This window comes from Phacochoerus africanus, chromosome 11 (genome assembly GCF_016906955.1).
Source record: "Phacochoerus africanus isolate WHEZ1 chromosome 11, ROS_Pafr_v1, whole genome shotgun sequence".
Taxonomy (NCBI): domain Eukaryota; kingdom Metazoa; phylum Chordata; class Mammalia; order Artiodactyla; family Suidae; genus Phacochoerus; species Phacochoerus africanus.
The window spans coordinates 125,153,567-125,168,473 of NC_062554.1; the positions used below are offsets into that span (position 1 = coordinate 125,153,567).

Here is a 14,907-nt window from a genome sequence, read left to right on the forward strand (position 1 = left end):
GGCGGTCCCCATTCTCCTGCCAGGGCCTGAACAAGCACAGGTTTGCTAGCAGCAATAGTCACGGCAGCAGCTAATATTTACTGACCACCTGCCAGACACTGTATTTTTCCCATTTGTCCTGATCACAACCCTGTGAGGCAGAGACCATGATTATCCCCGGGAAACCAAAGCCCGATGATTTGCTCAACATCCACAACAGCGTGTGTGTCCACATAAACACAGGAAGAGTCCTCTTTTCCCTCCTAATAAGGCCTCCGTGAACCCTCCCTGAGCCCACCCACCTCCCCTGTCCACCTAGACATCCATCATCCGTTCGCAGGTGAGGTACCCTCTGAACCCCACACTGGCCGGTTGGGCCTTTGCTTTGATTGAGGCAGATGAAGGAACGACACTTGGGTGTCTGCCAGAGCAGCTTTGCTCGAGCACATGGGGCTCCAGCCTGTCTGAGCCCCATGCGTTAAGGATACATGGAGAGCATCCTGTGATATGTTCCTGGTAGGTTTGGCTGTGTCCTGTTTCCCACCACGGAGACTGAACTCCCAGGGGTCAGGGTCCATGAAGTGGTCCTTCCTAGCTCTCCATCATGTGACTCAGGGAGTGTGCCCTGATGGGTCTGGGCCAAGGCAAGGGATGGCGTCTGCTTGGGCAGTGTCACCAGGCAGGTGTCAATGGGGATGACTTCTGAGGGCCCACTCCTCTTGTCAGGGAGATTGATCATCCAGCCTCCGTGCCCAGGAGATGTTTTATGCAGGAAGGAAAACAGGCCTGGAGATGACACGGGGCTCAGACACTCTGCAATGAGCGGGGGTGAGAGTTGGCCATGTGATAGGAGAAGAATCCAAAATCTGCTAATTAGTGAATTATTCAAAGAGAACAAGCAGCCTGGGGTCAGTTAGCCTAGGAACGGGCCACCCTCAGGCTTTTGCAGGCCCTGAAGACTTCATTGTGTGGCAGCATTTGTTAATTTATCAAACACATGTGCACATAGGTGCACACACATACAACATGTATAAAATTACGTTGTATTTTTAGGCACTATTTAATCACTCTACTATTATTAACTTGCTTAATCTTCAGCCACCATGAAGATAGATACTGTTGTTACCTTGGTTTTACAGATGGGGAAACAGTCTCAGAGAGGTAACTGGATCAAGATCTCAGAGCTAATAAGCCACAGAGCCAGGATGACCACCCAGGAGGGCGGTACAGTCTTTCATTATGATGGCGCTTAAATATTAAGAGAATGTGAGCTACTTCCAGTATCAGATACTGTGACAAAGAAACATGTGACATATTTGAGAAAGAGGTTTATGAAAAATTATTTTTTTTTATGCCTTAGATATTTTAGGGATAAGTCCCAGTTATTTAGAAAATTCTGTTTTCTTCCTCCACTCCCCCAAGTTAAAACATGTAGTGTGTATTTTAAACGAACAAGATCAAAGGACATAAATAGTCTGAATATGTGACTTTATACAAAGCCCTCATATGTGACATTGTGACGCAGACAGGCTGGGGACTTTTAGTCCGGTACTCTCTGCGCGGGATTGCTTTGACCAAGACAGCCCAGCAGCGTCAGATAGGGAGCTTAGATCCCAGACCTAAACATGCCTTCGTAGAATGTATAACCTGCTGGCGAGGATAAAACACATTCACAAGTACTTAAGACTTCAAGTAACCTGTTTTGTTAGGAAATGCATTAAAAGCATTTTGCGCCTGCCTTGTGCCTCTTGCATATACCAAACATACGCCTAGATATTCTAGACACATTCATCGAATCCTCGTTTGCTTGTTTGTATTGTTTTTGATTTGTTTTGGGCGGCGCCCACAGCATGCAAAAGTTCCCAGGCCAGGAACTGAACCCCTGCCACAGCAGTGACCCAAGCTGCTGCAGTGACAGTACCAGAACCTTAACCCACTGTGTCACAAGAGAACTCCTGGTTCGTTTTTACAATCCCTGTTGTAGTTTCAAGGGGAGGAAAACTAAGACACCCGTAGGTTCTATCATCCTCCGCTGTAACAGTCTGTGTTCCAGACATGGAAGCGTCGCTGTGGAATGTGAGCAGCCCTGGCCCCAGTAGAAAGAGGCTTGTTCATGCTTCAGTCCCCTTTCTCTCGTTCATGACAAATTGGTCCCCTGACTGCAACATCCATTTGGTACTTACTTGGTGAAAGGCTGAGTCTTCTATGTGCTGAGTATAATATAAATTCCTACCAATACAAAATCAGGGTTACTGGGGGCTGGGTCAAACTTCCGTGCCTTGAGGTATATCCGTAGAGTTTATAAATCAGCCAACACGTGTTTATGACTTATCTGGTGCGCAGTTGCCATGGATGGAGCCTGGCTTCTGCTGTAGGGAGAGACATGCTGAGAGAAAACTGATGGCCAGGAACTGTCTCAAGCTCTGCTTTGGATTTCTCACTCACATCTTATTCTTTTCTTTTCCCCTTAAGGGTCGAGATTACTGTTCCGAAGAAGAGGATATCACATAGCACCAATTCTACCACTTAAACCGGGAGCTACTACTGTGTAAATAGGTTACACCCCAGTTGAAATCTTTGCAAAGGTCGGTTCTCTTCAGCGAACAGCACTATAGCAAAAGAAGATCGTTTCATATCGTATGCCCCATTAAATTACAGTGTTTCTTAATGAACTTGCAAAGGAATATTGCTAAAAAAAAAAACAAAAAACAAAAAACTGTTCTCGAACTTTCTTTGTTGCTGCTAGTTAAAACTTGTTGCAACTTTTCACTTCTCTCAATGTCCAGGTCTGCAGCAAAACTCTGCAGTTTCACCTTAAAGATACTGTTGGTTTTACAGATGCTCTCCAGCCTATTTTCTATAAGAGGAGGTAGTGGGGAACTCAGATATCCAGCTTCTGTTCTAGACCAGTTCCACTCCCAACACAAGCGCCTCTTCCCCTCTCTCCTTCCTCCCTGCCTCCCCTGAGCAGCCCAAAGCCTTGCTTCTCCCTGGCAGTGTCGCGCTTTGGAGATGGGATGGTTGCTATGGCAAAGCCTTGTTTCTCTGCTAAGAAGAAATAGAGACGCTATTATCGATTAAAAGCATGTGGTGACATGACTCCCGGAGGTGACACAGGAGCGAGCGGCAGGTTGTTTCATGTCCTGGGTCTCCTACTCAAAGGTCACGCTTGCAACATCAGTTTTGCTCAGATGCAGATGGAAGTGTGACCACAATCATTTCGAATCCTTCTTGCCCACTTTTTTTTTCCTAAGGAAATAAACATTGTACTGTTTTTATGCATCCTTGTCTTCTCCCGTTCATCCAGCGCAGTGTTTTACGATGATCCTGGGTGCAGAAGACGAGGCTTCCGTAGCAGTGACACCGGTAACCCACCTAGATGGCTCCCTGCCATCCGTTTACAATTCTGCAAGCGTGCGCAGTGCTGTCAGTGGTCAGAGGAGATGGGGGGGATGTCCCCCGGCTTTGTAGGAGGGCCCGAAGCCACCCCGTCCCCTTTCATTTCGTTAGCAGATGAACCGCCCTGCTTCCTAATTCCGCCCCTTCCCCCTTCACCACGTGACGGGAGCCTTGCCACCTCTTCTCTCTTGCTTGGGGCACCGGATGGTGCCGCGAAAAGCCTCTTCCAATGGGAGCACGCAGAACGGTGACGCTGGCGGTGACACGCGGAGACGCGAAAGCCAAAGCCCCCAGCAGCCGTGGGGACCGTGAACCACGGGTTCCGTAGAGTTTATTTTTCCATATTCTATGAAGAGAATGACCTCTTCTCAAAGATAGAAGTAATATTTTTAACAAATGCTGTCACGAGTAAATAGCCATCCAAAGGAGAAAATAACTTTTGTATTTTTTTAACACGAGCGATAGCTTTGACGAGGGTTCTCTGGGTGACTTCCACGAGGGCGTCCTGTCCGTGGCCCCGCCAGCCGGCCGGGCACTTTGTGGGTTTGTCCCGCAAAGACCCAGGAGGAGCACCACGTCTGTCTCCCCTCGCGGGGTCGTTGAACGCGAAGGGTCTGCCCATCCGCCGCATGGCCGCCCCCTCCCCACCCCCGCCCCGCGGTGGGTGGTTCCCACGCTCTGGACAGTCCGAGGTCACCTGCCACTAGCCTAGCCTAAGCTTCACGTGGTCTCACCAAGAGGATGCGGCGCCGCCGCCTAAAAATCCATCCACTAGCTGATGGCATCCCCCGATGTGTTCAGGGTGCGATTCCTTAGCTCTGTTTAGACCCCGTTGCACCGAAAGCAGGAGCAAGGAAATCCAGCCCAGCCCTAGAGAAAATGGACTCGATGTCAGCAACAGAAGCCCTTCCCTCTTTCTGCCAGCAGCAGCAGCTATTTTGGGGAGCAGCTGTAGTTGTTACATAAATAGAGATGCAGCCAAAATTTCAGGCTTTTTATCCTGCTTCAAGCAGAAAAATGCTGGGAGAGTCGAGTCGCCTGGGGTTTTCAGTTCCCTCCCTTTGTATGGTTTTTGGCCAAGCGCCTGAAATAGTTCTCCCCGCTGTAAACGACCTGCTAAGCCCCACCTCAGACTCGTCCACCCAGGGACTTGTTCCCTGTTCCAAGGATGACCTTCTCCCGAGATCCCTTGTTCTTATGGAGCAAGAATGAAGCAGACACTAAACGTCTTCCATCTGACTCTCCTACTCGGTGTCCGAGATAATGTCTTCCCCGAAAATTACCACCCCCTTCTATGCTGAGATGAAAGCTGCTCATGTCTTTTTCTTATGGTCACGTGTAACATTGTGACATGGTACACGTGTACCCTGAACCATGCATCCCTTGGGAATCTGGCTTTATGAGTGTTTCCTGAAACCCAAGGTATTGTGCCTGGGACCCAGTGGCTTGTCACCAGGAGTTCTGTCCGCCTGGTTTTACACTGGCTACCTCTTTGATATGCAAAAAAAATTTTATTTCATCTGCAGACACATCTGGTACATCTAGAAATAGATCTGAGAAATAGGGTTGCTGAGCGGGTTGGCATGAAATGCTTAATTATGTTAGCAACACTCAAAACTGTCTGTTTTCCATTTGTTGGTTTTAATCATAAATTTGTCAAGTGATCTGTGTTGGTACTTTATTTTTTTAATGCCTTCTGAAAAGGCCTAATGCAAAAACATTATGCCTTCTCTTCTCCCCCCCCCCCCCATATCTGACCATTAAGCAGATTGTCTCAGATACAATGAAAGAATCATCTAGAGGCGAGTGCTTCTGCTGGCTCTTATCTCAGAGGACTCAGGGAGACAGAAGGAGGGAGGGAGGGGAGTGGCTGGTGCCTGAGCAAGAAAAAGGATGATGCGAAACAGACTGAGAAGCCTTGAGGACAGAGAGGGTCGGCAGGGTGGCTGAGGCCCGGGTGCCGTTCAGAATCCAGCTGCTTAGCGGCCAGTGGGTGGGGCGGACTGTCGACAGGATTTACAGCTGGATTACACGCCTTATGTGCCCTGAGCTGTGGAATTGTCAGAGTTCAGCGTCTGTGCGTGGCTTTCTTTTGCTTGGCGGAGGTTCAGGATCACAGAGTACTGCTGTCATAATTGAATGTGTGTTTGTTTCTGGCCGAGAACCTCAAAAGAGGCTTTCACCTCAGTGATGCCTTCTAGCCCCGGGCTGGAGCATGGGGTGGTGTTGGCGGTCTGTTTAGGGACAAAGAGGGTACAAAGGCTGGAGACAGAAAACTAGGTCAGCCCTCAGATACAGGGGCGGCCACCCAGCGGCCTGCTAGGAGACAGGTCTCTCTGCGTCTGCAGTGCCCAGGGTCTGAGTCCGGGCTCTGACGCTCTGAGAAGTAGCCCCGGTTCTTCAGTCCTCTGTGCTGGGGCCAGCCAGCTCCACCTCCATGTTAGGGGTCACCCAGCGTCCGAAGCAGCCGCGCCTGCAACCTGACAGCCCCCAGAAGCAGGCCCAGGGATGATGGCACCTGCCTACCCCACCCACTGGCCTTTTGGTCCGCATTTGATGCTATCCCACCTTGAGGTGTAGCTTTGTCCTCCTCCCAATCTCCTTGAGACTTGTTTGCTATTAGCCAGACTCGCCCATAAGCCTGCTAAGGGAGAGAGAAATTTTACCCCCGTAGCCTATGAGGCCTCTTGGCATACTGATTACAAGTTCTGCCAAAACATTGGGCAAGAATCGAAAAAGCGCATTTCTGTATCTACTAGTCTTAGAAAGGAAACTCCGTTAAATATGTCAGTTTCCTAGGAAGAAAAATTATCAAGTTCTTCATCCAGGAAAATACTGACTCTGAATCTTGGACTCCGAAACGCCGATATATTTTTTATGAAAGGCAAAACAGATCTAAGGCTCTCTCCTTCCTCCTCCCAACTCTCTCATGAAAAAGGCATCGGATTGCGCTCTCTAAATTTACAGCAAATCTGCCTGCCTTGCCTTCCCCCCGGAAGACATGCTCAGAGCTTTATTTCTTCGTACCTCTCAGAAATGAAACTTCTTGCTAAGTTGCTTAAAACCTAGTAGAGGAATAAGACCTGGTTGGGGAGAGGGATTATGATATATTTAAGGGCATGATGAAGAGGTGACTCGAAGCAGGAACTTGGCTTCTCAGTGTCATGGGCGGTTCCCAGCCCTCCACCCCTGGCGCCTGTGTAGATGCTGTAGATGTTCCTGCTGGAAACCTTTGGGATTTCATGGATGAGGTCTATGTATTGCCTTTTGCCAATGAATGGACGTGTTTTTCCAAGCAGGAAAAATGCCCTTGTCTTTAGTCGCCTTCTTGTATGTCTCTGGAAAAGGGCCAAAAGCTATTAATGAAAATGAGGATTGTGGGTAGATAGATTTACTTTGGTGACAAACCTTAAGACGCATGCATTAGCCATGCCATGCTTTTCAGAAGCATGTGCCCTGTTCCCTTGTACCTCATCAGAGATCTAATCTTGGGGAAAGAGGAAAAGGAGCTAATAGTTATTATTTAAACTTACTCTGTGCCAGACACTATGCTGGGCATTTTTCTGATTGTCTTCTTGTCACAATCATCCTGGGAAGTCAGTCTGTTACCCCCACTTTCAAGTGGTGCATCTTCAATGTAGAAGGCGTCCAATATAAACACCCATGGTGAAAGAAGGAGCGAGGTCATTCAAGCGTTCTCCAATTTTTTATCATTTCTGTGCCCTTTGCAATGCAACACTGTGAAAACAACCCCTTGGGGGCATCTGTTCTTTTCCAGAATCTCTTCTTGGCTCATCACCAGCTTGGTTTCCTCACAGGGAATGCTTTATTTGGTCTTCCCATATCTGATGAGCTATACACACACCACTGGCTAACAGGATATCAGAGCCCAGAAGGAAACGGCTTTGGGATTTTAGGCACACATCTTTCTCCTTGGAATTCTTTCAGCATCTGGAAGAGGAGCCTGGTATCTGCAATTAGGTATCAGATGTGGTCAGAAAAAGCTTTGAGGGCTCCGATTTCTCTCCTGGGTCCCAAGGCTTGTTTCATCCCAGGATGCATCTTTTTTAAGGTGAAAAAACTCTCACCTAGAGAGAACTTGAGGGGAATCTGATCTCCAAAAGTGGAGGAAAGGCAGTACCCAGACCATTCATTTGAAATCCTTTCTTGTGGGCTAGGGTTTTTGTGTCTCTTTTTAATCTTAGGACTGGGGGCTCTGTATTTTCCAGGCTAGTTTAAGCATAGAGGCTAGATATGAATCCCTTTCAAGACCTTAAATGTTTTGGATAGTCATGTGGTGACTTGGATAAGCATTTAAAAAACTCGTTCCTCAGGAGTTCCCATTGTGGCTCAGCAGAAACAACCCCAACTAGTATCCATAAGGATGCAGGTTCGATCCCTGGCCTCACTCAGTAGGTCAAGGATCCTGCGCTGCCGTGAGCTGGGGTATAGGTCACAGATGCGGCTCAGATCTATCATGGCTATGGCTGTAGTTCTGATTTGACCCCAAGCCTGGGAACTTCCATGTGCCACACCTGCGGCCCTAAAAAGCAAAAAACAAAAACAAAACTGTTCCAAGGTCAGAAGAGCCCAAGAATTCCCAAGTTCCTCTCCTTGCTTCTAAAGGCACCTGTGAAGAAGATGAGTCATGTCTCCATAGCAACTGTTAAAGGTGCTGCCTGGAGGGGACCAGCCTCCACCCTCACTTATTTAACTTGAAAGAATCAAGAGAATTTCCTTGTGTCAAGGGGGTGCTATACCCAGTTTTCTTATGAAAACTGTCCCCGAGATGCCCGCCTCTTTCTAACATGTTAACTGTCACATGCTTTCAAGATCTTGTAGGAAATGGTTTATCTCTCGGAAGCTAGAGAAATGGCTTTAATTCAGCAAGACTCACCCCTAAACCGAAGGCCGCATTCTAATACTATCTTCCCTCTCTACCCTGACTTCTGCCTGCTTTCCTTCTAGGGGTTATTTTTAGCCCAAGTCTTTACACTTGATTGAGTACAGCCAAGAGGCAGTAAAAAGAACACCGGGAGCTCAACCAGAACCGCCTTCGGGTCCCTAGGGTGGAGAATAGCTCCAGAGCCTTGGGGACCACTGGAGTTCGACTCAGAGGTGGTAGAACAGCCCCTGGTTCCCCGGCCTTTCAGTCCAGATCTTCAGCGACTGTTCTCCCTTGACAGTCAAGTGAGCAAGGGAAGTTTTGGAATAGATTTTGAGCCAGCTTTTCCATTCAGAGCAAGATGCAAAGTCATTTTTAAATTTTTGTATCTATTTTCCTGGAGCAGAATCAGGCAGCTGCCTTATTAGGACTCTAGATTTGGATCAATTTCCTAACACACGCACACACCACAGAAAGATACCATGAAGAAAAAAATATAACTACTTCATCATTGAAGTACTTCAAGGAAGAGCTGCATTTTGCCTTTTTGTAATCCCTAAGATAAAGCCGAGGAAGGGGCTGGTGTAATTATAAAAATACCATGGAGGAAGGGCTGAGCCATCACTCTCATGAACTCGCAGTTAGACTGGGAGGGGAGGATGGAGGTCTGCCGGCCATCCTGCCCTGCCCCCCTCCCCCGTGCCAGGTGTTTCACTCCCCTGGGCACCAGCCTGGACCCTGTGGCTGGCATCCTTCCCCAATTCCAGGCGCATGTAGGACGCATCCCTCAGGACACAGGCCAGGTGCGTGTCTCTCACACTCTCCTACTCTTCCAGGATGGCCCTGCACTGCTGCGGCGCTACTGGGATGCGGGCAGTCTCCACTGCCCCTTCATCGAGATGGGCCCCGATGTAGCATTTTTAGCACTGCCTCCCCCAGTGTCGAGGACGCGTGCATTCAGCAGATGATGTGGAGCCCCTAGGACCGTCCAGGCACTGAGCCGGTGGGACACGGTTGACCCCAGCCCGGCTCTTGTTCTCATGGAGCCAGCTGTTAGGAAGACAGTGTGGGAAGGGCCCCTGTCGGTGATGACTGGGTGCTGTGGGAGCGTCTCAGAGGGGCAGCTCGGCTCTGGGAATTGGGGGCTTCCTAAAGGGAGAACGTTAAAGCCCAAGTTTGTCAGAGTCCTGAGTGGGAAGCATTGCAAAGGGCCTTCTAGGCTCAGAGGACAGCGTGGGTCTTGGACCAAAGGAGGGACACTTGGGGCTGCCAGGGCCTGTGTCCCATCTAGCAGCTGGAGCTGGGAGTGGAGGAGGTAGGAGAGGAGAGGCCAGGGCAGTCAATGGCCAGTGCCGGGGACCCCATGGTCTTTGCTATGGATTCTGGGGGAGTAATGATGAGCTGTAGGTGATGCTCTGCCCTCCAAAACCACTGCTGAGGCCACCCAGACAGGCAGGTGCGGCCACCATCAGCATCCGGACTCCCCCCCTGCGCCCCACCCCTGTTCTGCAGGTGTGTAGTGGCTTCCTGAGGTGATTTATTCCCTCTGCTTGTGTCCCAGCTCCAGGTCGCCTAAAGCTGTTTGAATTCCAGGGCTTTGGCCTGGGCTGGCTTTAGAGACATACTGGGAACAGCTCCGGGTCTCATGACCTGTCTATAGAGCCACCAAGGCTAAAAATAGCTCTTGGGGGCAGGCTGGCCAAGCCCCAGGCTGAGGGTACACCCTCAGCTAAACACGGAGGAAGCAGCCGAGGGCTTCCAGACTCAGCTGTGATGCTTTCCTTCAATCTATCGCGAGGCGACCTCCCTTGGACAGCCTTTCCCTGCGCCGGGTCACACCTGGTGGCCAAGCCTCTGCTGTGTCTGTAGGGTACAGCCGTGTCCTGCCATAGAAAAGGGATTTTTTTAAAAAGCACAGATGGATTGTATGCACGTGGAAAATACCCACAAGCCTAGACAGCGGCATTGAGCCTCATGGGGCCAGGGAGGCTGTCGGGGCCCTGCGCTCTTTGGGTGAAGATGCGGAGGAGGCTCAGAGACAGTGGAGTCTCTGTGCAGACAACCCGCAGTGCCTTTTAGGTTCTCCAAGGAACCTATTCAGAGCTCAGGGCATTGGGTTTCTCTTCCCCTTGCCCCCAGACAAATAAATAGAAACTCTATAAGAAGAAAAAGAATCCGATGAATCGAGAACACTAGCTATGAGGCAGCGTGGTTTCTAGCACCTCAAGAAAAGGCCCCAACGAGTAACAGTTTCCTTGAGAAGTTGGAGGCACTGGGGGCTGAAGGCAGCTTTCCTAGCTGAGTGGGTCCTGAGTACCGCTTGGGGCTCACCTGTTCTTCAGGTCCCCCACACCTGCTCTCCTGGGTGCAGCCTGGCATCTTCTCCAGCCTTCTGGACCCTTGGAAAGATTGTAGCCCAAAGACTGTGCTTTTCCCAGACATTCCTCTGGCTTCTCACTGAGGAATTTCTAGTTCTGTGTCTTGTGGTTCCCACGCAAATACCCCATCGGCCTAGGCGTTTTGATTAGAATCTGGCCTGTGGCAGTCATGATGCTGGAAATTGACCAACATGTGGCCTCAGATACACCGACTTTAAAACAAAGGCCCCAGAAGGTTCCCTTGGTGGGAGGTGTGGCCATGGGATGTGGCCAGGTTTGCCTTAGCGCCCCCGCTGCCCGCCCACCCCAGCGCGGTCTGGTCCAGTCCAGTTCCCTCTACCACCAGGAAGAGATCAAAATGCTTCCCTGCCAGGTGTCGGTGGCTGCGTATTTGCTCTCCAAGGGCATTTGTGTTTATTTAAGATAAGGCCTTACATTCAATTAAAGTCTAGCGGAGGGATTAGGAGGTGTCTGCTCCCATTCGGACCTGGGCGGGCGGGAGTCCTGAGGCGTTGCTCCTCTGAGCCCCCGCAGAGGCTGCCTCGGGTGGGCAGGGCAGCCGTCCCTGCGCTCCCTCCGCACGTGTGTGCTTTCTGTCTAGTGAGCGCCCACCTGTCTAGACCGCACACGCCTATCAGCACACACCTTGTAAGAGGCGCCCTTCTGGGTGTCCATTATTTTATTTACAGCATAGATTCCTGTACTCCTGCACTTATATATTAGGCACATTTTTTAAAGTACACAACAGAGAACTTTGTAAAGCATAAATACAAAATACAAACAGGGGTTCTTGTATTTTACGCTGAACCCCAGAAAGTGTGGATGCTTCCTGGTAGGTGCACACCCATTTTGGACACCACTATTTTAAGAGCAACTCAGCACACCTTGATAGCATCCATCCCAAACCACTGTGAGCCTGTGGAATAAGAAAGTAGAATTCCCAGGCGCTTCTAACCTGGGAGCCAGGACAAGCAAACTCTCAAACAGCATAAACGCAAACAATTCAAAACCCCCATCCAACAGGAGAGCTGTCTCTAGACAGCAGTGGCTGTAGGTACCAAGGGCAGATCAGATTCGCTGTACTGAGCCCCGGGGCTGCTCGGCTTCCCTCTCTGGGTCTCTAGAAAAGGACAGTTGGTAATAGCCCCGGCGCACTCATGATTGGAATTCTTTGAACCCTCAAAGTGTTTCCGCAGTACTAATCCCCACGGCACCAGTGGGTCCACGTCGCTTGAATATTATTTTTTATTTGACCACCAAGATGAGATGATGATTCTGTTTCCTTTTGAAAATGGTCTGAGAAAGTGTACAGGTCTAATTCTATATACATATTTATACATGTGTATTTTTGTTTATTGTTACATTTTGACATTGGACTTTCTATTAAATGATTTTTAACAGTTGGCCTGGCTTTGTTTTTTGTTCTTTGAAAAATTCCTTTCTTCTTTCCCGGGTCTCAGGGAGGAGGCTGTTAGAAATGTCTACAAAAGATCGTGTGGCCTTGCGGTCCCTCCACCCTTCTGTCTTCTTCCCTATTGTATGTACACAAGTTCAAGTTCTTCTGTTTTTAGCGGCAATGTACCACATCGAGCACCCACTTGGAAAGCCCCCCAGCCTCATTTTCATCACCTCCAATGTTCGGGTGATGTTGGAGCCCACTCAGTCCCATCAGCTTCTGCAGATTCATAAATGCATAGATTTGATGACGCTGCAAAGATAAAGGATGAAACAATGATGCTACAAGCCTTTCAAGTTTCTCGTGCACCTCTCCCCCTTCACGATGCGCGCGCACACACACACACACACACACACACACACACACAGAGTCCTAGATGGGAGACCCTGGACAAGTTACTTAACCTTCCTGAACCTATTTACCTCGTCAGTGAAAACATTCCCTTTTTTCATAGGTTCGATTTAAGGAGATCCCATAGTAAGTGCTCAATAAACAACCACCTACTTCCTGAAAGCATTTATTCAGCCAGCTGACATTTGTTCATAACACTGTGTTTGCCTGGCACTGGCATCTCCCAAGTAGAGGGTCAAGGATGTGAGCATCGAAGGAATTCCCTCTACAAAGCCACCTGCAGGGGGCACAGTATGAAAAATGAGGTCTCCGCCTTAGAGTCTCTCTCATGGGCCACGCTCAAATTCCATGACTCCTGGCACATTTTGGAGGTGGAAAAACCATTGATTCTCCCACTGTGCTAGCCTTCCAGCACCTACCAGAGAGAAATGCACACGTACACACGCAGTCTCAAAGCATGAAGCCACAAGCAGCTTCCCTTGGCTGTATCTTCCCAGTGGCATCAGTGTGTTCACCTCTGACAAGCCTTGGTCTGCTCAGCCAGCCTCTGCGTTTCACCCCGGCTCTTGGGAACAGATTTTCTTCGTGATTTCCTGATGGTTTGTCAGTGAAAGTCAGGGCAGGAATGGCAGCAGGAGAGGGAGGGAGGGCCAGCCAGCCAACGGGAAGGAGTTGATAACTATTCCCAGGCTTCTTCCTGCCAGCAGTAGAGCCAGAAGTTCAGATTTGCTGCCGAGTTTTATGGGCTGTCAAACAAGGCAAAAGCCCAAGCTTCTGTGCAGAGTAAGCCTGGGACTCGAGCTTATTCTTTCAAAAACAATAAGCCTGTTTCTCCCAGCAGGAGCTCTCTTGAAATCACAAGGCCAGCCAAGCTTGAAAGTCTTCCTAAGCCCACCCTACTCCCCACTGCACCCCACAAGCACACAGCATGCTGGTCCCCGGTACTCCTGGTTGGGAACTGTGGGATCTTCCTTGAACCTCCAGCCACAGAGGAGTCAACTGCAGAGAAGACGGCTGGACCACCACTCGTGTCCGCTCCCCAAGCTCTTGCGGGTGACATCAGCTTCCAGGCCACTGGTCACAGCTGGACTGAAGCCTGCACGTGGTTGCCCGGAGTTCTCTTTCTGGGAAGTAGGAGTGGGGGGAAGTGGCACAGGAGTGATGGAGGGGAGAGTAAGCCTGGTTTGATAGAGCCTCAGCCCCCAACCGATTGGAAGGGAAAGAGGGAAATGAGACCACAAGTCCCAGGCGTGAGCACTGCTCACACGCAGCCTGGCCTAGGGGATGTCTGCAGGGAATGGGGGCTTCTCCAGGGTCTCCCAGCCACCATGACCCCTGCCTCTGGGCACTGACCACCCACCATTTCTATCCCAAAAGTTCAAAGTCATCCGGCGGGGGACATGAAGTTTTAACTGTCGAGATTCACCTCATGGTACCAGTACAACTGCCTGCTCTCCGACAGAACCCAGCTTCCACTGGTCGGCGGCTCTTAGTCCAGTCCTTACCTCTATGCTGCTCTGCCACTATAGGAGTTTATTTTCCTCCTCTGATTCCTGCTCTCTCCTCCCCAGGAAGTCTCTCCCATTTCTCCTTATTACTGAAAACTGAACTTCCTTGAGGTCCAGTTAAAACTGACCCCTTGCATGAGACCTCGTCTTATGGCCCAAGACATGCCAAAGGCTGTTCCCTTTCAGCAGGGCCCAGGTGAAAGGGAAAGCCTCGATCCAGAGAATTCTGGGGTAAGACTAGGTCTCCAAGTACAAGGGAGGGCTAGAAACCAGGCCAAGTTCAAACACTCCCTGACTAAGGGCCAAGGTGCCAGCACTGAGGAAGGATGAGCCATGGCAGAGCTCAGTGCAGGTGAGCAGCAGGTCTAAAAGCTGCAATGGTCATGGAGGGAGCTTTCACTGAGAGAGTGGAGCCTGTGTGTGCAAGAAGATGCATAAAATGAATAAGCAACAAGGACAGGGAATTAGGCCCATTATCTTATAATACCTTATAATAACTTGGAGTATAATCTGCAAAAATACTAAATCACTATACTATACACCTGAAACTAATATAATACTGTAATTCAAATATACTCCAAAAAAAGGAAGGAAGGGAGGGAGGGAAAGAGGGAGGAAAGAGAAAGAAAGAAAAGAAAGAAAAAGGGAGATGAATGCCAAGATATCCATTATAAACAAAGGTGTAGCATTATTTCTAATAGGGAGAAGCAGAGTTCACTCTTAATGTCCATCAAAAAGAGAATGGATAAATAAATAATCAGTCCGTCTTGCATCACCATGGATAAACCTCAGAAACAGAGCAGTGAATGAAGAGGATACAACAGGCTGCCACTGGTACATAACTTTGAAAGCTTACAAAACCATCTCCTATCTCATGTGTGACCCTCAGATGTATAAATAATCTGCACAGGAAAACAAACTTGGCAAAGACAAACACCAGTTTCAGGAAAG

At 49.4% G+C, this 14,907-nt stretch overlaps 1 protein-coding gene across 3 annotated transcripts in view; it reads left to right on the top strand.

Annotated features, from left to right (window-relative positions):
• Nucleotides 1-3,261, top strand: part of C11H1orf21 (chromosome 11 C1orf21 homolog) — a 232,500-nt gene extending 229,239 nt beyond the window's left edge. For all 3 annotated transcript variants that reach the window (XM_047751876.1, XM_047751877.1, XM_047751878.1), the window contains exon 6: nucleotides 2,452-3,261. In XM_047751876.1, the coding sequence (XP_047607832.1) occupies nucleotides 2,452-2,490 (39 nt within the window). In that variant the 3' untranslated portion in view covers nucleotides 2,491-3,261. The remainder of the gene's footprint in view (nucleotides 1-2,451) is intronic.
• The last annotated feature ends 11,646 nt before the right edge of the window (nucleotides 3,262-14,907 follow it).